The sequence below is a fragment of the Somniosus microcephalus genome, chromosome 6 (genome assembly GCF_052327205.1).
Source record: "Somniosus microcephalus isolate GS21.2 chromosome 6, FLI_Smic_1.0, whole genome shotgun sequence".
Taxonomy (NCBI): Eukaryota; Metazoa; Chordata; class Chondrichthyes; order Squaliformes; family Somniosidae; genus Somniosus; species Somniosus microcephalus.
Window position 1 is genome coordinate 112844304 of NC_140992.1, and position 21201 is coordinate 112865504.

General features: G+C 49.6%; 1 protein-coding gene across 3 annotated transcripts in view; it reads right to left on the minus strand.

Moving 5' to 3' along the window:
- The window catches only part of LOC147116001 (beta-arrestin-1-like), a 66878-nt gene that overhangs the window by 40059 nt on the left and 5618 nt on the right, over window positions 1–21201 (minus strand). For 2 of the 3 annotated variants that reach the window (XM_085990709.1, XM_085990710.1), the window contains exons 3-7: window positions 20412–20472; window positions 18074–18118; window positions 2612–2811; window positions 1617–1676; window positions 125–198 (exon numbers count right to left, since the gene is read on the minus strand). In XM_085990709.1, the coding sequence (XP_085846835.1) occupies window positions 125–198; window positions 1617–1676; window positions 2612–2811; window positions 18074–18118; window positions 20412–20472 (440 nt within the window). The remainder of the gene's footprint in view (window positions 1–124; window positions 199–1616; window positions 1677–2611; window positions 2812–18073; window positions 18119–20411; window positions 20473–21201) is intronic. The other variant, XM_085990711.1, reaches the window with a different exon arrangement.

A 21201-nucleotide genomic window follows, 5' to 3' on the forward strand; every position in this document is an offset into this window, starting at 1 on the left:
GCCAGCCTGTCTCACTAACGGGACTCTGAGAACTGTCACTTTCTGCCTGTTTATGTGTCAGGTTTATTGTCCTGCAGAGAGAGAGATGTCGATCACTCTCCGGGTTTAGATGAAGCTCTATTACCTTTTAGAGATTCTCTCATCAATGCTGAGAGTCCTTGCACAGAAGGCGATGATCTGAAAGTCCACTCCACAACACTACAGAGAAAGCAGAGAAACTCTCCTAAATCGCACATAACAGGGTGGAAAGGCAATTGTTCTCCTGTTAAAACTTCGACTGCCGACTCCTGAAGCCATGCAATGGCATTGAACTGAACCAGTGAGTGTAAGCAGGACCCGTTTCCTCTCCAGCCCAAGAAAATCGAGGGCAGGACACCTGCAGCTTTCTGCTATATGTGGCTGGCAAGCAAGATAGAGCAAACTCAGGCAATCAGCACTATTGTCTCAACCTTTAAACACTGTTTGAACACATACAGTATGGCAGTATGGGGCTGGCTTGACTACACTCACCTCTCCCGTTTGAGTGCTGGTCAGGCAGAATGCACCTGAAATGAGCTCCACCTGACCCGACCTGACCCCGTCTGAATTTCTGAGTTCAGGTCATGAGCCTAGGCCAGAGGCATCATCAGTGCATTCCTGTCCTCAGCAGGGCTTCGCACCTGGAAATGAGGGGCAGAAATCCAACTGCTGCTGCAGGTTTGAGAGGTTTCTGGGGCTTGTGTCCAAAAAGAGCAGCTAAAGAGGCCTCAAACCTGGGCAATAGTGACTGAAAAGAAAAGCTAGTTAGCTTTTTCAGGCCTCCATCTTCTTCTTGCCTGCCCCTCTTGGGTTTTCTGATCTGAGAGGTTCTGGAAATGGAGCCTAAGGCCTAAATTCTCCAGCACACTTCTTCTGGTTACCCCCTCAAAATGGCACTGCCCAGCATGGGAGAGGGAAATGATGCGGGAGGGCCGGTTACACCCCCTCATTTGCATGGCGGCACCTTCTTGAAGCATAACCACTCCATCCACCTTCCCCCCTTCTCTATGAGTAACATAAAGGGGGTGAACACCTGGTGTAACAGGTCTCCCACCCACCACTGGGTATCTCCGAGCCAATGCACCAAGTACGAGCAGTGGAGTGAGGGCAACTTTTTCTAAACACCAGCCAGTAAGACTTGCTAGCAAGCAGCTCAATGTGACTCCTGATCTGATTTTACCCCCTCATGCTCCCTCTTTAGGGAGGCCTCCCAATTTTACTAGTTACTCCACTCAAGTTGATACAGTGAGTGTGATTGCACATGTAAATCCAAGTCCTACCATTCTGGTGGCATGTGTCACTGCCTCAAAGCCTCATAATTTTTCAGCATCTTCTAGGTTAGGCCTCATGGGCAGATCTCAACGTGGTACTTTAAGATGTTGCTTTACTGAGCCAGCATTCCAGCTCCTTAAGACCTCCATTCCTGCTTTATGTCCACACAATTCAGCACTAATATTTTCCAGCATTACACAGCTTTATGACAGAAAGTAACAGCATACTTTGAAAACTCCAATTCTTTAAGGGGCTGAAAACCAGTGAGTAAAATATCCGCAGCACCTGGCGCCCTGCTCTCCCGTGCAGTGTCTTGAGGATCTCACCTTGTCAACTTCCTTCGGACCCGGCTGCAAGGTTATAGAGCAGGGTAGATAGTCTGGGAACTGTCAAAGGAGAAAGGAATACCATTAATACTTTGAGAGGGGTCTTCCCTTCGATGGTATTCAGTACAGCCAATGTAGCACTAATCCAAGAAAAGTACGCAGCAATATTTCACACCTCTATTTCTTATTTACCTCAGTCTTTTTTGTTTCCTGCATTCTATATTATTCTACAGCGAGGGAGCAGCCTGGTGATCTATTTTACAATTCAGGCTGTCTTCCAACACACTGCAAAAGGCAGTTTCCATAGTCAGAAATGCACCTCCTATTAACTGTAACTTACAACCGAATGGGCAAAGCCAATACAAATGCCTCTCTGTAAAGAAACAGTCCTACTATCTCTGTCCTGGTCGTGTGCACGTGCTGTAGATGCATCCCTGATTCAAGTTTGTAGCATGTATTGTTAGGTCAGTTCTATACTGGTTAGTTCCCCTTCAAGGCGTAGCAGCGGCTCTTTAAATCTGCTACTGTGCTCGATAACCCACCCCCCACATTAGCTGCACTCCCCACACAGTGCCCTAATTTGCACAGGGAATACAACATTTCTGCTTAAATGAGCGGGCCTCAAGAGAACGCTCTCTGTGGAGTCAACGTGAACTGCATGAGCTTAGCAGTCGCACTGTGACAGGACCAGAATTTTAGCCTTTATTGCTCAACCGAAATTGATCATTTTGTGTGTCCTACACTCTGCAGCCTCTCTGGCGATATCACTGACAGGCAGGAGTGACCTGGCTTTGGCAACAGCTCAATTCATTTTTACAAGACCACAACTCTGAACTGCCCTGGGACCCAATGACGAGCTGCACGTTATTGAGAAGCAGCTGTGCCAGGTTAAACTATTGCAAACTACGCAAATGATCAGATGACCCGTTAGCTCCTCCCCAGTGACAAGTACAGCAGTTACTCAACAACACAGAGAGAGAGAGAGAGAGGAATACCTGAAAGCAGAATGGATAAGCTTTATCTCCAAATTTTCTTGCCAAACGTTCTTGCAACTTGGTTTGGGGTTTAGGTTTTTCTCCTGAGGGAGGTGGGTAGACTTGAACTGTGGCCGTGTACAGATCTCTTCTGAACTTCCACCCACAAACATCTATGTCCTCATGTCCATAGCGGAATGCACAGAGCAGTCTGCAAAAAACTGAAACAAAGATCCAGGCATAATAGCGGGCAGGCGTCAGCCGCAAACAGCGCTCTTTATAATTCTGCAACTTGTGCTACAAGGGTATTTTACTAAACTTTCCTGCTGCTGGGGGTAGTCCCAGGGTAGACCTGTATTCAAATCAAATAGGTTTTGTTTCACTAGTGGCTTCAGTGACTTAACATATTGAGGCGTCACACCTCTGGCCTCCTATGCTCTGAGTTCCTGATTTCAGCAGTCCCACCAACTCCATCCCACCTGAGGGTCATCAGTTTCCATTGTGTATATTTTTCAATAATTCCTGGCACTTCTCTTGCTTTTTTCACTGTGAATATGTGAAAGCAAGAGAACGTATGGAGGCAGGGCTATCCCATCACCCACTGCAAGTGTGAACGTGCTCTATTCTATGTGCTCTACACTAAAAGGTATGAAGGTGGACATACAATGGCTAACATTCAAGGAAATAATGCATAGTTTGCAACAAACATATATTCCTCTAGGGCATAAAAACCCAAAAGGAAAAGTGATCCAACCATGGCTAACAAAAGAAATTAAAGCTAGTATTAAGTCAAAGGAGGAAGCTTAAAAGTTGCCAGAAAAAGCGGTCAGCCTGAGGATTGGGATCTTTTTAGAAATCAGCCAAGGGGACCAAGAAATTGATAACGGGAAAATGGAATATGAGCACAAACTAGCGAAAAATATAAAAACGGATTGTAAAAGCTTCTATAGGTATGTGAAAAGGAAAAGACTGGCGGAGATAAATGTAGGTCCTTTACAGTCAGAGACAGGAGAATTTATAATGGGGAATGAGGAAATGGCAGAGAAATTAAATAAATACTTTGTTTCTGTCTTCAAGACATGAAAAACCTCCCAGAAATACGAGAAACCAAGGGTGTGACGAGAATGAGGAACTTAAAGAAATTATTATTAGTAAAAAAACAGTACTAGCAAAATTAATGGGACTAAAAGTCAACAAATCCCAAGGTCCAGATGACCGACATCCTAGAGTATTGAAAGAGATGGCCATTGGAATAGTGGATGCATTGGTTGTCATCTTCCAAAATTCTATAGATTCTGGAACAGTTCCTGCAGATTGGAGGATAGCCCCGCTATTTAAGAAAGGAGGGAGAGAGAAAACGGGGAACTACAGACCTGTTAGCCTCACATCAGTAGTTGGGAAAATGCTGGAATCTATTATAAAGGATGCAATAACTGGGCACTTAGAAACAAATAGTAAGATTGGGCAGAGTCAACATGGATTTATGAAAGGGAAATCCTGTTTGACAAACCTATTGGAGTCCTTTGAGGATGTAACTAGTGGAGTAGACAAAGGGGAACCGGTAGATGTGGTGTATCTGGATTTTCAGTAGGCCTTTGATAAGGTCCCACACAAGAGGTTGGTGAACAAAATTAGGGCACATGGATTTGGGGGTAATATACTAGCATGGATTGAGAATTGGTTAACAGACAGAAAACAAAGAGTAGGGATAAACGGGTCTTTTTCAGGATGGCAGGCTGTGACTAGTGTGGTACCGCAAGGATCAGTGCTTGGGCCCCAGCTATTCACAATCTATATCAATGATTTGGATGAGGGGACCAAATGTAACATTTCCAAATTTGCTGATGATACAAAGCTAGGTGTCAGTGTCAGTTGCGAAGAGGATGTGAAGAGGCTTCAAGGGGATCTCGACAGGCTCAGGTGAGTGGACAAGAACATGGCAGATGGAATATAATGTGGATAAATGTGAAGTTATCCACTTTGGTAGAAAAAACAGAAAGGCAGAGTATTTCCTAAATGGTGAAAGATTGGGGAATGCAGATGCTCAAAGGGACCTGGGTGTCCTTGTACACGAGTCACTGAAAGTGAATGTGCAGGTGCAGCAAGCCATTAGGAAGGCAAATGGTATGCTGGCCTTCATTACAAGAGGATTTGTGTACAGGAGTAAAGAAGTCTTACTCCAATTATATAGGGCCTTGGTGAGACCACACCTGGAGTACTGTGTACAATTTTGGTCTCCTTACCTAAGGAAGGATGTACTTGTCATAGAGGGAGTGCAACGAAGGTTCACGAGATTGATTCCTGGGATGGCGGGACTGTCGTATGAGAAGAGATTGCGTAAACTAGGCCTGTATTCTCTTGAATTCAGAAGAATGAGTGGGGATCTCATTGAAGCATACAAAGTTATTACAGGGCTTGATAGGATGAATGCTGGGAGAATGTTTCCCTTAGCTGGGGAGTCTAGAACCAGGGGCCACAGCCTCAAGATAAAGGGTAGGCCATTCAGGACTGAGATGAGAAGAAATTCTTCACACAGAGGGTGGTGAATCTTTGGAATTCTCTACCCAAGAGGGCTATGGAGGCTCAGTCATTGGGTATATTCAAAACAGAAGTCGATAGATTTCTGACTAGTAAGGGCATCAAGGGATATGATGATTGGGCCGGTGAATGGAGTTGAGGCAGAAGATCAGCCATGAGCTCATTGAATGGCGGAGCAGGCTTGAAGGGCCGAATGACCTATTCCTGCTCCTATTTCTTATGTTCTTATGTTCTTATTAAAGCTTTGGCCAAGATAGTTTAATACAAGGCTTTCGGTACTGCTAAGCATACTGGGACAGTCCTCCCTCCATAGCTGTCTGCTGTGAGGGAAAGCAAGAGAAAAGATCTGTGACTCTCACAGCCAAGTGGCCTGTGAAAGGAGGAAGAGGAGAAAAGAGAAAAATACATTAATGAGATGAGGGGACATGAAATAATGTGGTAATTTCTCTGCTCAAGGTAAGAAGCTACAATAATCAAAGCCTTTACACCTACTGGGCCGCCCAAACATGAGACTAATTGGGGTGGTAGATTGGAGTGTCAGAAAACTTGCAACTTGAAACAAAAACATGAGGTTGTAAACTGAGTCTCTACAGCCAAATAGAAACAGGCTGCTCAAAATCTCATTTCATGGCGTGAAAAGGCTCAAGAGGGTAAAAATTTGACCTGGCCCGTAATCAGGGCCAAGCTTGGCACTGCGTGGCCAGCATGCGCCTGAACCGAGAGACCCGAGGATTGATACGATACAAGTTGGTCCACGGGCCTCATCTGTATACTCAGGGTAAGCTGGCCATGCCGCAGCAGGCAGCTCGCCCGGTGGGAAATGTAAATTTAGAGCCAACTGCCTCACTGGCAGCAGCCCCCAGATAAGTCCTAGGAGTGGGGGTTGGAGCGAGCTATGGAGGAGGGAGCAATCACAGTCCTGGTCCTCCTGGCTCCACGTGAAGGGTATTTAAAAAAAAAAAATTAATACTTAATTTTAGAGGCCGCTGAAGAATCCTGAATGGGGCAGGCCTGACACTTGCTCTGCTGATCAGGAACGAACAACTCCAAGGGTTCCGTCAACAGGTGTTAGGCCCCTAATTAGAATATTGAAGGCGCCTTAAACCTTCTTTTGGCGTCCACCCGGGATGCCTAAAATATGTATGTGTGAGGCTGAGTGAGTGTGTGTGTGTGAGACTGAGTGTGTGTGTGAGACTGAGTGTGTGTGTGAGACTGAGTGTGTGTGTGAGACTGAGTGTGTGTGTGAGACTGAGTGTGTGCGAGACTGAGTGTGTGTGTGTGAGACTGAATGTGTGTGTGAGACTGAGTGTGTGTGTGTGACTGAGTGTGTGTGAGACTGAGTGTGTGTGTGTGAGGCTGAGTATGTGTGTGTGTGAGACTGAGTGTGTGTGTGAGACTGAGTGTGTGTGAGACTGAGTGTGTGTGTGTGAGGCTGAGTGTGTGTGTGTGAGACTGAGTATGTGTGTGTGTGAGACTGAGTGTGTGTGTGAGACTGAGTGTGTGTGTGCGAGACTGAGTGTGTGTGTGTGTGAGACTGAGTGTGTGTGTGAGGCTGAGTGTGTGTGTGTGAGGCTGAGTGTGTGTGTGTGAGACTGAGTGTGTGTGAGGCTGAGCGTGTGTGTGTGAGACTGAGTGTGTGTGTGTGTGAGACTGAGTGTGTGTGTGAGACTGAGTGTGTGTGTGTGTGAGACTGAGTGTGTGTGTGAGGCTGAGTGTGTGTGAGACTAAGTGTGTGTGTGTGAAACTGAGGGTGTGTGTGTGAGACTGTGTGTGTGTGAGACTGTGTGTGTGTGAGGCTGAGTGTGTGTGAGACTAAGTGTGTGTGTGTGTGAGACTGAGTATGTGTGTGAGGCTGAGTGTGTGTGAGACTAAGTGTGTGTGTGTGTGAGGCTGAGTGTGTGTGAAACTGAGTGTGTGTGTGTGAAACTGAGTGTGTGTGTGTGAGGCTGAGAGTGTGCATGTGGCTGAGTGTGAGTGTGTGTGTGTGAGGCTGAGTGTGTGCGTGAGGCTGAGTGTGTGTGCGTGAGGCTGAGTGTGTGTGTGTGTGAGGCTTAGTGTGTGTGTGTGTGTGTGTGTGTGAGGGTTAGTGTGTGTGTGTGTGAGGCTGTGTGTGTGTGTGTGAGGCTTAGTGTGTGTGTGTGTGTGAGGCTGAGTGTGTGTGTGTGTGAGGCTGAGTGTGTGTGTGTGTGTGTGAGGCTGAGTGTGTGTGTGTGTGAGGCTGAGTGTGTGTGTGTGTGTGAGGCTGAGTGTGTGTGTGTGTGAGGCTGAGTGTGTGTGTGTGTGAGGCTTAGTGAGTGTGTGTGTGTGAGGCTGTGTGTGTGTGTGTGAGGCTGAGTGTGTGTGTGTGTGTGAGGCTTAGTGTGTGTGTGTGTGAGGCTGAGTGTGTGTGTGTGTGAGACTGAGTGTGTGTGTGTGAGGCTTAGTGTGTGTGTGTGTGTGAGGCTTAGTGTGTGTGTGTGTGTGAGGCTTAGTGTGTGTGTGTGTGAGGCTTAGTGAGTGTGTGTGTGAGGCTGAGTGTGTGTGTGTGTGAGGCTGAGTGTGTGTGTGTGTGAGGCTTCGTGTGTGTGTGTGTGTGAGGCTTAGTGTGTGTGTGTGTGAGGCTTAGTGTGTGTGTGTGTGAGACAGAGTGTGTGAGTGTGTGAGGCTTAGTGTGTGAGTGTGTGAGGCTTAGTGTGTGTGTGTGCGTGAGGCTTAGTGTGTGTGTGTGTGTGTGAGGCTTAGTGTGTGTGTGTGTGAGGCTTAGTGAGTGTGTGAGGCTGAGTGTGTGTGTGTGTGAGGCTTAGTGAGTGTGTGTGTGAGGCTTCGTGTGTGTGTGTGTGAGGCTTAGTGTGTGTGTGTGTGTGAGGCTTAGTGTGTGTGTGTGTGGGGCTTAGTGAGTGAGTGTGTGTGTGTGTGAAGCTTAGTGAGTGTGTGTGTGTGAGGCTGAGTGTGTGTGTGTGTGAGGCGTAGCGTGTGTGTGTGAGGCTGAGTGTGTGTGTGTGTGAGGCTTCGTGTGTGTGTGTGTGAGGCTTAGTGTGCGTGTGTGTGAGGTTGGGTGTGTGTGTGAGACTGAGTGTGTGTGTGTGTGAGGCTTAGTGTGTGTGTGTGTGTGAGGCTGAGTGTGTGTGTGTGTGAGGCTTAGTGTGTGTGTGTCTGAGGCTGAGTGTGTGTGTGTGTGTGAGGCTTAGTGAGTGTGTGTGTGTGAGGCTTAGTGTGTGTGTGTGTGAGGCTTAGTGTGTGTGTGTGTGAGGCTTAGTGAGTGTGTGTGTGTGAGGCTTAGTGTGTGTGTGTGTGAGAGGCTTAGTGTTTGTGTGTGTGAGAGGCTTAGTGAGTGTGTGTGTGTGAGGCTTAGTGTGTGTGTGTGTGAGGCTTAGTGTGTGTGTGTGTGTGAGGCTGAGTGTGTGTGTGTGTGAGGCTTCGTGAGTGTGTGTGTGAGGCTTAGTGTGTGTGTGTGTGAGGCTTCGTGAGTGTGTGTGTGTGAGGCTGAGTGTGTGTGTGTGTGAGGCTTCGTGAGTGTGTGTGTGTGAGGCTGAGTGTGTGTGTGTGTGTGTGTGTGAGGCTTAGTGTGTGTGTGTATGTGAGGCTGAGTGTGTGTGTGTGTGAGGCTGAGTGTGTGTGTGTGTGAGGCTGAGTGTGTGTGTGTGAGGCTGTGTGTGTGTGTGTGAGGCTGAGTGTGTGTGTGTGTGTGAGGCTTAGTTTGTGTGTGTGTGAGGCTGAGTGTGTGTGTGTGTGAGGCTGAGTGTGTGTGTGTGTGAGGCTGAGTGTGTGTGTGTGTGTGAGGCTGAGTGTGTGTGTGTGTGTGAGGCTGAGTGTGTGTGTGTGTGAGGCTGAGTGTGTGTGTGTGTGTGAGGCTGAGTGTGTGTGTGTGTGTGAGGCTGAGTGTGTGTATGTGTGAGGCTGAGTGTGTGTGTGTGTGAGGCTGAGTGTGTGTGTGTGAGAGGCTTAGTGTGTGTGTGTGTGAGGCTTAGTGTGTGTGTGTGTGTGAGGCTTCGTGTGTGTGTGTGTGAGGCTTCGTGTGTGTGTGTGTGAGGCTGAGTGTGTGTGTGTGTGAGGCTTAGTGTGTGTGTGTGAGGCTTAGTGTGTGTGTGTGTGAGGCTTAGTGTGTGTGTGTGTGAGGCTGAGTGTGTGTGTGAGGCTTAGTGTTTGTGTGTGTGAGGCTTAGTGCGTGTGTGTGTGAGGCTGAGTGTGTGTGTGTGTGAGGCTGAGTGTGTGTGTGTGTGAGGCTGAGTGTGTGTGTGTGAGGCTGAGTGTGTGTGTGAGGCTGAGTGTGTGTGTGTGTGTGAGGCTGAGTGTGTGTGAGGCTGAGTGTGTGTGTGTGTGTGAGGCTGAGTGTGTGTGTGTGTGAGGCTGAGTGTGTGTGTGTGTGAGGCTGAGTGTGTGTGTGTTTGAGGCTGAGTGTGTGTGTGTGTGTGTGTGAGGCTGTGTGTGTGTGTGAGGCTTAGTGTGTGTGTGTGTGAGGCTTAGTGTGTGTGTGTGTGAGGCTGAGTGTGTGTGTGTGTGTGTGTGAGGCTGAGTGTGTGTGTGTGTGTGTGAGGCGGAGTATGTGTGTGTGTGTGAGGCTGAGTGTGTGTGTGTGAGAGGCTTCGTGTGTGTGTGTGTGAGGCTTCGTGTGTGTGAGGCTTAGTGTGTGTGTGTGTGAGGCTTAGTGTGTGTGTTTGTGAGGCTGAGTGTGTGTGAGGCTGAGTGTGTGTGTGTGTGAGGCTGAGTGTGTGTGTGTGTGAGGCTGAGTGTGTGTGTGTATGTGAGGCTGAGTGTGTGTGTGAGGCTGATTTTGTGTGTGTGTGAGGCTGAGTGTGTGTGTGTGTGTGAGGCTGAGTGTGTGTGTGAGGCTGAGTGTGTGTGTGTGTGTGAGGCTGAGTGTGTGTGTGTGTGTGTGAGGCTTAGTGTGTGTGTGTGTGAGGCTTAGTGTGTGTGTGTGTGAGGCTGAGTGTGTGTGTGTGTGAGGCTTAGTGTGTGTGTGTGTGAGGCTGAGTGTGTGTGTGTGTGTGAGGCGGAGTATGTCTGTGTGTGTGAGGCTGAGTGTGTGTGTGTGAGAGGCTGGGTGTGTGTGTGTGTGTGAGGCTTCGTGTGTGTGTGTGTGAGGCTTCGTGTGTGTGTGTGTGAGGCTGAGTGTGTGTGTGTGTGTGAGAGGCTGAGTGTGTGTGTGTGTGAGGCTGAATGTGTGTGTGTGTGTGAGAGGCTGAGTGTGTGTGTGTGAGAGGCTGAGTGTGTGTGTGTGTGAGAGGCTGAGTGTGTGTGTGTGAGAGGCTGAGTGTGTGTGTGTGTGTGTGAGACTGAGTGTGTGTGTGTGTGAGACTGAGTGTGTGTGTGTGTGAGGCTGAGTGTGTGTGTGTGAGGCTGAGTGTGTGTGTGTGAGGCTGAGTGTGTGTGTGTGTGAGACTGACTGTGTGTGTGAGGCTGTGTGTGTGTTTGTGTGAGGCTGTGTGTGTGTGTGTGAGGCTGAGTGTGTGTGTGTGTGAGGCTGAGTGTGTGTGTGTGTGTGAGACTGAGTGTGTGTGTGTGTGTGTGAGGCTGAGTGTGTGTGTGTGTGAGGCTGTGTGTGTTTGTGTGAGGCTGAGTGTGTGTGTGTGTGTGAGGCTGAGTGTGTGTGTATGTGAGACTGAGTGTGTGTGTGTGTGAGGCTGAGTGTGTGTGTGTGTGTGTGTGTGAGGCTGAGTGTGTGTGTGTGTGTGTGAGGCTGAGTTTGTGTGTGTGTGAGGCTGAGTGTGTGTGTGTGTGAGACTGAGTGTGTGTGTGTGTGAGACTGAGTGTGTGTGTGTGTGAGGCTTCGAGTGTGTGTGTGTGTGAGGCTTCGAGTGTGTGTGTGTGTGTGAGGCTTAGTGTGTGTGTGTGTGAGGCTGAGTGTGTGTGTGTGTGAGACTGAGTGTGTGTGTGTGTGTGTGTGAGGCTGAGTGTGTGTGTGTGTGAGACTGAGTGTGTGTGTGTGTGTGAGACTGAGTGTGTGTGTGTGTGAGACTGAGTGTGTGTGTGTGTGAGACTGAGTGTGTGTGTGTGAGACTGAGTGTGTGTGGGTGTGAGACTGAGTGTGTGTGTGTGTGAGGCTGAGTGTGTGTGTGTGTGAGACTGAGTGTGTGTGTGTGTGAGGCTGAGTGTGTGTGTGGGTGTGAGACTGAGTGTGTGTGTGTGTGAGACTGAGTGTGTGTGTGTGAGACTGAGTGTGTGTGTGTGAGACTGAGTGTGTGTGTGTGTGAGGCTGAGTGTGTGTGCGTGAGTGAGACTGAGTGGGTGTGTGTGTGAGACTGAGTGAGTGTGTGTGTGAGACTGAGTGTGTGTGTGTGTGGCTGAGTGTGTGTGTGTGTGGCTGAGTGTGTGTGCGTGAGTGAGACTGAGTGTGTGTGTGTGTGAGACTGAGTGTGTGTGCGTGAGTGAGACTGAGTGGGTGTGTGTGTGAGACTGAGTGAGTGTGTGTGTGAGACTGAGTGTGTGTGTGTGTGGCTGAGTGTGTGTGTGTGTGGCTGAGTGTGTGTGCGTGAGTGAGACTGAGTGTGTGTGTGTGTGAGACTGAGTGTGTGTGTGTGAGGCTGAGTGTGTGTGCGTGAGGCTGAGTGCGTGTGCGTGAGGCTGAGTGTGTGTGCGTGAGGCTGAGTGTGTGTGTGTGTGAGACTGAGTGTGTGTGTGTGTGAGTGTGAGTGAGACTGAGTGTGTATGTGTGACTGAGTGTGTGTGAGGCTGAGTGAGTGTGTGTGTGTGTGAAGCTGAGTGTGTGCTACTTGGCCCTAAACAGACAATACAACATAGCTGATTACCTGACCATGGTAAAGGATAACAAACTGAGAAGAACCTTGACAAGGTACAGACTTAGCGAACATAGCCTAGCGATCGAAAAAGGCAGACACAGGCAGACCAGGCTGCCAAGAGAAGACAGGATATGCACTCACTGCAGTCAGGGAGTAGTTGAGACAGAGATGCACTTCCTCACAGCCTGTGGAAAATATCAGGGCATCAGAGAGAATTTCTATCAAAAATTCTCACAAATATGCCCTGAATTCAGAAATCTGACTGACAACCAAAAACTCCCATTCCTACTGGGGGAGGAGAGAAGCTGTGTAACACTGGCGGCACACTATGTTACAGCTTGCCATGAACAGAGGGACAACCAGTAAACTAAGACAAGAGTATATATAAACAAGGCGAAAATATATTTATAAACTCAGGGATATACCTGTTTATACACTGTATGAATGGAACCGCGTTTATGTGTTCAACCATAAATGTATTTTGATGCTTTGGCAACATAAGATGTACCTTATCATGCCAATAAAGCGATTTGTATTGTATTGTATTGTTGTGTGTGTGCGGCTGTGAGTGTGTTCGAGTGAGGCTGAGTGTGTGTATGAGACTGAGTGTGTGTGTGTGTGTGTGAAGCTGAGTGAGTGTGTGAGGCTGAGTGTGTGTGTGATGCTGAGTGTGTGTGTGAGACTGAGTGTGTGTGTGTGTGAGGCTGAGTGTGTGCGTGAGGCTGAGTGTGTGTGCGTGAGGCTGAGTGTGTGTGCGTGAGGCTGAGTGTGTGTGCGTGAGGCTGAGTGTGTGTGCGTGAGGCTGAGTGTGTGTGCGTGAGGCTGAGTGTGTGTGCGTGAGGCTGAGTGTGTGTGCGTGAGGCTGAGTGTGTGTGCGTGAGGCTGAGTGTGTGTGTGTGTGAGACTGAGTGTGTGTGTGTGTGTGAGTGTGAGTGAGACTGAGTGTGTATGTGTGACTGAGTGTGTGTGAGGCTGAGTGAGTGTGTGTGTGTGTGAAGCTGAGTGTGTGTGTGCGGCTGTGAGTGTGTTCGAGTGAGGCTGAGTGTGTGTGAGGCTGAGTGAGTGTGTGTGTGTGTGAAGCTGAGTGTGTGTGTGCGGCTGTGAGTGTGTTCGAGTGAGGCTGAGTGTGTGTGAGGCTGAGTGAGTGTGTGTGTGTGTGAGGCTGAGTGAGTGTGTGAGGCTGAGTGTGTGTGTGATGCTGAGTGTGTGTGTGAGACTGAGTGTGTGTGTGTGTGAGGCTGAGTGAGTGTGTGTGAGACTGAGTGTGTGTGTGTGGGAATGAGTGTGTGTGTGTGGGACTGAGTGTGTGTGTGTGAGACTGAGTGTGTGTGTGTGGGACTGAGTGTGTCTGTGTGAGGTGGAGTGTGTGTGTGTGAGGCTGAGTGTGTGTGTGTGAGGCTGAGTGTGTGTGTGTGAGACTGAGTGTGTGTGTGTGAGGCTGAGTGTGTGCGTGAGACTGAGTGTGTGTGTGTGAGGCTGAGTGTGTGTGTGTGTGAGGCTGAGTGTGTGTGTGTGAGGCTGAGTGTGTGTGCGTGAGGCTGAGTGTGTGTGTGTGGGTGAGTGTGTGTGGGTGAGGCTGAGTGTGTGTGTGTGAGACTGAGTGTGTGTGTGTGAGGCTGAGTGTGTGCGTGAGACTGAGTGTGTGTGTGTGAGGCTGAGTGTGTGTGTGTGTGAGGCTGAGTGTGTGTGTGTGAGGCTGAGTGTGTGTGCGTGAGGCTGAGTGTGTGTGTGTGGGTGAGTGTGTGTGGGTGAGGCTGAGTGTGTGTGTGTGTGAGACTGAGTGTGTGTGTGTGAGGCTGAGTGTGTGCGTGAGACTGAGTGTGTGTGTGTGAGGCTGAGTGTGTGTGTGTGTGAGGCTGAGTGTGTGTGTGTGAGGCTGAGTGTGTGTGCGTGAGGCTGAGTGTGTGTGTGTGGGTGAGTGTGTGTGGGTGAGGCTGAGTGTGTGTGTGTGTGAGACTGAGTGTGTGTGTGTGAGGCTGAGTGTGTGTGTGTGAGGCTGAGTGTGTGTGTGTGGGTGAGTGTGTGTGGGTGAGGCTGAGTGTGTGTGGGTGAGGCTGAGTGTGTGTGTGTGGGTGAGTGTGTGTGTGTGAGACTGAGTGTGTGCGTGAGGCTGAGTGTGTGTGAGACTGAGTGTGTGCGTGAGGCTGAGTGTGTGTGCGTGAGGCTGAGTGTGTGTGTGTGGGTGAGTGTGTGTGGGTGAGGCTGAGTGTGTGTGTGTGAGACTGAGTGTGTGCGGGTGAGGCTGAGTGTGTGTGAGGCTGAGTGTGTGCGCGTGAGGCTGAGTGTGTGTGAGACTGAGTGTGTGCGTGAGGCTGAGTGTGTGTGCGTGAGGCTGAGTGTGTGTGAGACTGAGTGTGTGCGGGTGAGGCTGAGTGTGTGTGGGTGAGGCTGAGTGTGTGTGTGTGAGACTGAGTGTGTGCGGGTGAGGCTGAGTGTGTGTGAGGCTGAGTGTGTGCGCGTGAGGCTGAGTGTGTGTGAGACTGAGTGTGTGCGTGAGGCTGAGTGTGTGTGCGTGAGGCTGAGTGTGTGTGCGTGAGGCTGAGTGTGTGTGCGTGAGGCTGAGTGTGTGTGTGTGAGACTGAGTGTGTGTGCGTGAGGCTGAGTGTGTGTGCGTGAGGCTGAGTGTGTGTGTGTGAGACTGAGTGTGTGTGCGTGAGGCTGAGTGTGTGTGTGTGTGAGACTGAGTGTGTGTGCGTGAGGCTGAGTGTGTGTGCGTGAGGCTGAGTGTGTGTGTGTGGGTGAGTGTGTGTGCGTGAGGCTGAGTGTGTGTGGGTGAGGCTGAGTGTGTATGCGTGAGGCTGAGTGTGTGTGCGTGAGGCTGAGTGTGTGTGTGTGGGTGAGTGTGTGTGCGTGAGGCTGAGTGAGCGTGGGTGAGGCTGAGTGTGTGTGCGTGAGGCTGAGTGTGTGTGCGTGAGGCTGAGTGTGTGTGCGTGAGGCTGAGTGTGTATGCGTGAGGCTGAGTGTGTGTGTGTGGGTGAGTGTGTGTGGGTGAGGCTGAGTGTGTGTGTGTGAGACTGAGTGTGTGTGTGTGAGGCTGAGTGTGTATGCGTGAGGCTGAGTGTGTGTGTGTGGGTGAGTGTGTGTGGGTGAGGCTGAGTGTGTGTGTGTGAGACTGAGTGTGTGTGTGTGAGGCTGAGTGTGTATGCGTGAGGCTGAGTGTGTGTGTGTGAGGCTGAGTGTGTGCGTGAGGCTGAGTGTGTGTGGGTGAGGCTGAGTGTGTGTGTGTGTGAGACTGAGTGTGTGTGTGTGAGGCTGAGTGTGTGTGGGTGAGGCTGAGTGTGTGTGCGTGAGGCTGAGTGAGTGTGGGTGAGGCTGAGTGTGTGTGCGTGAGGCTGAGTGTGTGTGTGTGAGGCTGAGTGTGTGCGTGAGGCTGAGTGTGTGTGGGTGAGGCTGAGTGTGTGCGTGAGGCTGAGTGTGTGCGCGTGAGGCTGAGTGTGTGTGTGTGAGGCTGAGTGTGTGCGTGAGGCTGAGTGTGTGTGGGTGAGGCTGAGTGTGTGTGTGTGTGAGACTGAGTGTGTGTGTGTGAGACTTAGTGTGGGTGAGGCTGAGTGTGTGTGCGTGAGGCTGAGTGTGTGTGTGTGTGAGACTGAGTGTGTGTGAGACTGAGTGTGTGTGAGACTGAGTGTGTGTGAGACTGAGTGTGTGCGTGAGACTGAGTGTGTGTGTGTGAGGCTGAGTGTGTGTGTGTGAGTCTGAGTGTGTGTGCGTGAGGCTGAGTGTGTGTGTGAGTCTGAGTGTGTGTGTGTGAGACTGAGTGTGTGTGAGACTGAGTGTGTGTGAGGCTGAGTGTGTGCGTGAGACTGAGTGTGTGTGTGTGAGGCTGAGTGTGTGTGTGTGAGGCTGAGTGTGTGTGTGTGAGGCTGAGTGTGTGTGTGTGAGGCTGAGTGTGTGTGTGTGAGGCTGAGTGTGTGTGTGTGAGGCTGAGTGTGTGTGTGTGAGGCTGAGTGTGTGTGCGCGAGGCTGAGTGTGTGTGCGCGAGGCTGAGTGTGTATGTGTGAAGCTGAGTGTGTGTGTGTGAGGCTGAGTGTGTGTGGGTGAGGCTGAGTGTGTGTGCGTGAGGCTGAGTGTGTGTGGGTGAGTGTGTGTGGGTGAGGCTGAGTGTGTGTGCGTGAGGCTGAGTGTGTGTGTGTGAGGCTGAGTGTGTGCGTGAGACTGAGTGTGTGTGTGTGAGGCTGAGTGCGTGTGGGTGAGGCTGAGTGTGTGTGTGTGTGAGGCTGAGTGTGTGTGTGAGAGGCTGAGTGTGTGTGGCTGAGGCTGAGTGTGTGTGTGTGAGGCTGAGTGTGTGTGCGTGAGGCTGAGTGTGTGTGTGAGGCTAAGTGTGTGTGGGTGAGGCTGAGTGTGTGCGTGAGGCTGAGTGTGTGTGTGTGAGGCTGAGTGAGTGTGTGAGGCTGAGTGTGTGTGTGGGTGAGTGTGTGTGTGTGAGGCTGAGTGAGTGTGTGAGGCTGAGTGTGTGCGTGTGAGGCTGAGTGTGTGCGGGTGAGGCTGAGTGTGTGTGAGGCTGAGTGTGTGTGCGTGAGGCTGAGTGTGTGTGAGGCTGAGTGTGTGTGGGTGAGGCTGAGTGTGTGTGGGTGAGGCTGAGTGTGTGTGGGTGAGGCTGAGTGAGTGTGGGTGAGGCTGAGTGTGTGTGAGACTGAGTGTGTGTGAGGCTGAGTGTGTGCATGAGGCTGAGTGTGTGTGTGTGAGGCTGAGTGTGTGTGGGTGAGGCTGAGTGTGTGTGCGTGAGACTGAGTGTGTGTGTGTGTGAGGCTGAGTGTGTGTGTGTGAGGCTGAGTGTGTGTGTGTGAGGCTGAGTGTGTGTGGGTGAGGCTGAGTGTGTGTGTGTGAGGCTGAGTGTGTGTGTGTGAGGCTGAGTGTGTGTGGGTGAGTCTGAGTGTGTGCGTGAGGCTGAGTGTGTGTGAGGCTAAGTGTGTGTGTGAGGTGTGTGAGTGTGATTGTGAGGCTGTGTGTGTGTGTGAGACTGAGTGTGTGTGAGGCTGAGTGTGTGTCTGTGAGACTGAGTGTGTGTGAGGCTGAGTGTGTGCGTGTGTGAGGCTGAGTGTGTGTGAGGCTGAGTGTGTGTCTGTAAGACTGAGTGTGTGTGAGGCTGAGTGTGTGTGTGTGAGGATGAGTATGTGTGGGTGAGGCTGAGTGTGTGTGCGTGATTCTGAGTGTGTGGGTGAGGCTGAGTGTGTGTGCGTGAGGCTGAGCGTGTGCGTGAGGCTGAGTGCGTGTGTGAGGCTGAGTATGTGTGCGTGAGGCTGAGTGTGTGCGTGAGGCTGAGTGCGTGTGTGAGGCTGAGTATGTGTGCGTGAGGCTGAGTTTGTGGGTGAGGCTGAGTGTGTGTGGGTGAGGCTGATTGTGTGTGCGTGAAGCTGAGTGTGTGCGTGAGGCTGAGTATGTGTGTGAGTCTGAGTGTGTGTATGTGTGTGTGAGAGGCTGAGTATGTGTGTGAGTGGCTGAGTGTGTGAGGCGGAGTGTGTGTGAGGCGGAATGTGTGTGTGTGGCTGAGTGAGGCTGAGTGTGTGTGCGTGAGGCTGAGTGTGTGTATGTGTGTGTGAGAGGCTGAGTATGTGTGTGAGTGGCTGAGTGTGTGAGGCGGAGTGTGTGTGAGGCGGAATGTGTGTGTGTGGCTGAGTGAGGCTGAGTGTGTGTGCATGAGGCTGAGTGTGTGCGCGGCTGAGTGTGGCTGAGTGTGTGTGTTAGGCTGCATGTGTTCGATGGCTCAGTGTGTGTGTGTGTGTGCTGCTTTTTACTATTTTGATTCAGGAGCCCTCAATGGATTAATCCCGATTGGACTCTCCTCTCTGACAAGGCAGAAAGGCCAGAAGGTCAGCAGGTATTGCAGATAGAAACATAGAAGATAGTAGCAGGCCTTTCGGCCCTTCGAGCCTGCTCCGCCATTCATGAGATCATGGCTGATCATCCAAACCCTAGCACCCGGTCCCTACACCGACAGCCATCCCACCCAAGCCCTATCCCCGTAACCCCACGTATTTAATCCCCCCTAACACTAAGGGCCAATTTTTTTTATCATGGCCAATCAACCTAACCCGCACCTCTTTGGACTGTGGGAGGAAACTGGAGCACCCGGAGAAAACCCACGCAAACACGGGGAGAATGTGCAAACTCCACACAGACAGTCTACCGAGGCCGGATTTGAACCCGGGTCCCTGGCGCTGTGAGGCAACAGTGCTAACCATTATGCCACCGTGCTGTTCGTGTTATTCAACAATAGAGCTGGATTTCTCACCTTTCTTTTTCTTTATGTAGCCAGTGTCCAGTACAAGCACACCATCTGCAAAGAAATCAGACGAGATCAGTCACTGAAACTAGTACAATAGCAAAATACTGCAGATGCTGGAAATCAGAAATAACAACAGAAAATGCTGGAAAAACTCAGCAGGCCAGGCAACATCCGTGGAGAGAAATTAGAGTCAACGTTTCGGGTCAAAACCCTTTATCAAGACTAAAGAGGCACAGGGAATGAAATAGATTAAGAAGCCAGGCTGGGAGAGAACAAAAGAGAAGTGAAGAGGCATTAAGAGGTATTCAAAATGAGACGAGATGGTGATAGGACTAGTGGAGACAAAAGACGGCTCTAGATTAGGTGTGAAATGTTCTGGCAGAATGGGAGACAGCTGCCATGTGGGAGAGAGAAAATAAAAGAAGGCGGGGGGTGGAGGCCAAAACAAAGTTGTGGATAAAAAATATAAGTAAAAATGTAATAGGGGCCGAAGTTATGATCTGAAATTGTTGAACTCGATATTGAGTCCGGAAGGCTGTAAAGTGCCTAATCGGAAGATGAGGTGCTGTTCCTCGAGTTTACATTGAGCTTCCGTTGAACAATGCAAGTCACTGAAACTAGTCTTGGCCACGCTGTGTGCTTCACCCAGCACCAGGCTTCCCATCAGCTGGCTCAGGGCCACTGAGGTTCTTGTGAGTATGACTGAACTGTTAATAGCAGCAGCCACTTCCTGTGCTCAGTTCAGAAAGTGTATTTTTAACACATTACAAGCTGCAAAGGCATCTTTGCTCAGGTGTCCTATTAGGTCTCCACTTCTGAATGCCTGCTACTTTTAGAATTTTAGTGGAAACAGCAGGTTGATTTTTTGAGCAGATGTAGTAAATGTCGATTTACTGCATCTGCTCAAAAACTACTTTCAATTTAGTATACTGTATTTGCTGCTCATGATGCAGTCTCCTCTACGTTGGGGAGACCAAACGCAGGTTGGGTGACCGCTTGCTGAACACCTCCATTCAGTCTGCAAACGTGACCCTGAGTTTCCGGTCGCTTGCCATTTTAATTGTCTATCCCACTCCCACTCTGACCTCTCTGACCTCAACCTCCTACACTGTTCCAATGAAGCTCAAGAGAAGCTCGAGGAACAGCACCTCATCTTTCGATTAGGCACTTTGCAACCTTCCGGACTCAACATCAAATTCATCAATTTCAGATCAGAACCACCGCTCCCATTTTTTCAGACAGCAGCTGTTGGTAATGATTCTGCTGTTACCATTTACAGCTCCTCTAGATCCATCTTGTGTTTATTTACTTGTCCCATTACCACCCCCTTTTGCCTTGCACAATCATCCCTTTTGTCATTTAATCTCTCCTGCCTTCCATCCTATCACAGACCTTCCCTTTTGTTCTTTCCTCCCCTCCCCCTTTCCCTGCCTCTGTCTTTGCTTAAAACCTGTTACATCTCTAACTTTTTCCAGTTCTGACGAAAGGTCATTGACCTGAAACGTTAACTCTGTTCTCTCTCCACAGATGCTGCCTGACCTGCTGAGAGTTTCCAGCATTTTCTGTTTATATTTCAGATTTCCAACAACTGTGGTATTGTGCCTTTGTATTAGTAAACGTCGATAGTTCTGTTTGCGATCAATGTTCCCGCTAAGCTGGGTGGCTGCGCAGCCATCGGCAAGGTCCCCCGCGCAGGCCGCTCACCAGCTTCCCCATTGTAGGTACCGCACTTGCGCAAAAATTTGAATGGGCCGCGCAGGAGGCAGGGCAGCTTAGCGGGGACGTTGTTTGCGATGTTCTGCGTATCATTCACAACGCAAAGTTTGCATCGCATCAGAACTTTGCAGTCTGGCTTCCCAACTCTGCCTTCTCATATAGTATCTCAGCAACAAAACTGATAGGATTGACGTCAATGGTGACAAATGCCCAAGGCACCCTGTTTGTAGCATCAGGGCAGTCCGTGGCTTTCTGTGCGTTACTCTCCACTCTATGCTGATCCTGTCTGTTTCCGGACACTTTATGCTTTGCATTCCCTTTCCTTCCATGTCTATAATGGCATTCCTAAATAAGCATTACATACAGCCATTTCATTAAAGTTCAAGCCTGAGGAAGTTAGCGCAAGCCCTTTCTAATGCTAGTTAACAAACGTTTAACAGGAAATCTATCATGGATGCCAAGCAATTTTATGTGAGGGGGAATTTGTTAAAGTGAACAAACATGGACATTACAGGCTAATGCACAGTTGCTACCTAAAGCACCTAGAACAGTTTTCTCTACTGTGGTAAAAGAACCCTTGATCTTCTTGATGTTAAGCAGCAGATTCTCTCTAAGAACATGCATTTACCCACGGGATCAGTATGGGTGACATGATCCACAAAGTCTCTCTTGCCCAAGTAGACAGCAATCTGTGAAAGCAGAGATAAGATGCTGTTAGCACAACCTGTGACTGGACAGTCATTGTCAGTTATACCCTCCGCCTATGACAACAATAACCTGTGTTTCTATGTAACATCCTTTTACCATCGTGGTTACTCATGGCCTTGAGGTTAAACTGGGGTTAGTTCTAGAATATTGTCCTTGTAGTTTAAATAGAAGAAAGAACTTGCATTTACACAACCTCAAGACGTCCTAAAGCGCTTCACAGACAATTAAATATTTTTATTAAGTGTAGTCACTGTTATAATGTAAGGAATCGTGGCAGCCAATTTGCACAAAGCAAGGTCCCACAAAAGTAATGAGATAAATGACCAGACAATCTGTTGCGGTGATGTTGGTTGAGGGACAAAGTTGGCCAGGAGAACTATCTTGCTCTCCTTTGAACCATGAAATATTTTACATCCACCTGAGAAGGTGGAGAGGACCTTGTTTTAGTATCTCATCTGAAAGACAGCTTGTCCAAGTGCACAACTTCCTCAGTACTAAGGTGCTACTACACTCAATGGTCAGCCTGGATTATGTGCTCAAATTCTGTAGTGGGGCTTAAAACTCAAAACCTTCTGACTCAGAGGTGAGAGTGCTACCACTCAGCCAAAGTGAATACCTGGTTGCTTGATTGGTTACAGTCTAGAAAGGAGAAGCTGGTTAGCTATTCTGCACTATCCCAATAAGCATTGCTCAGGTCTACTAATAAACAG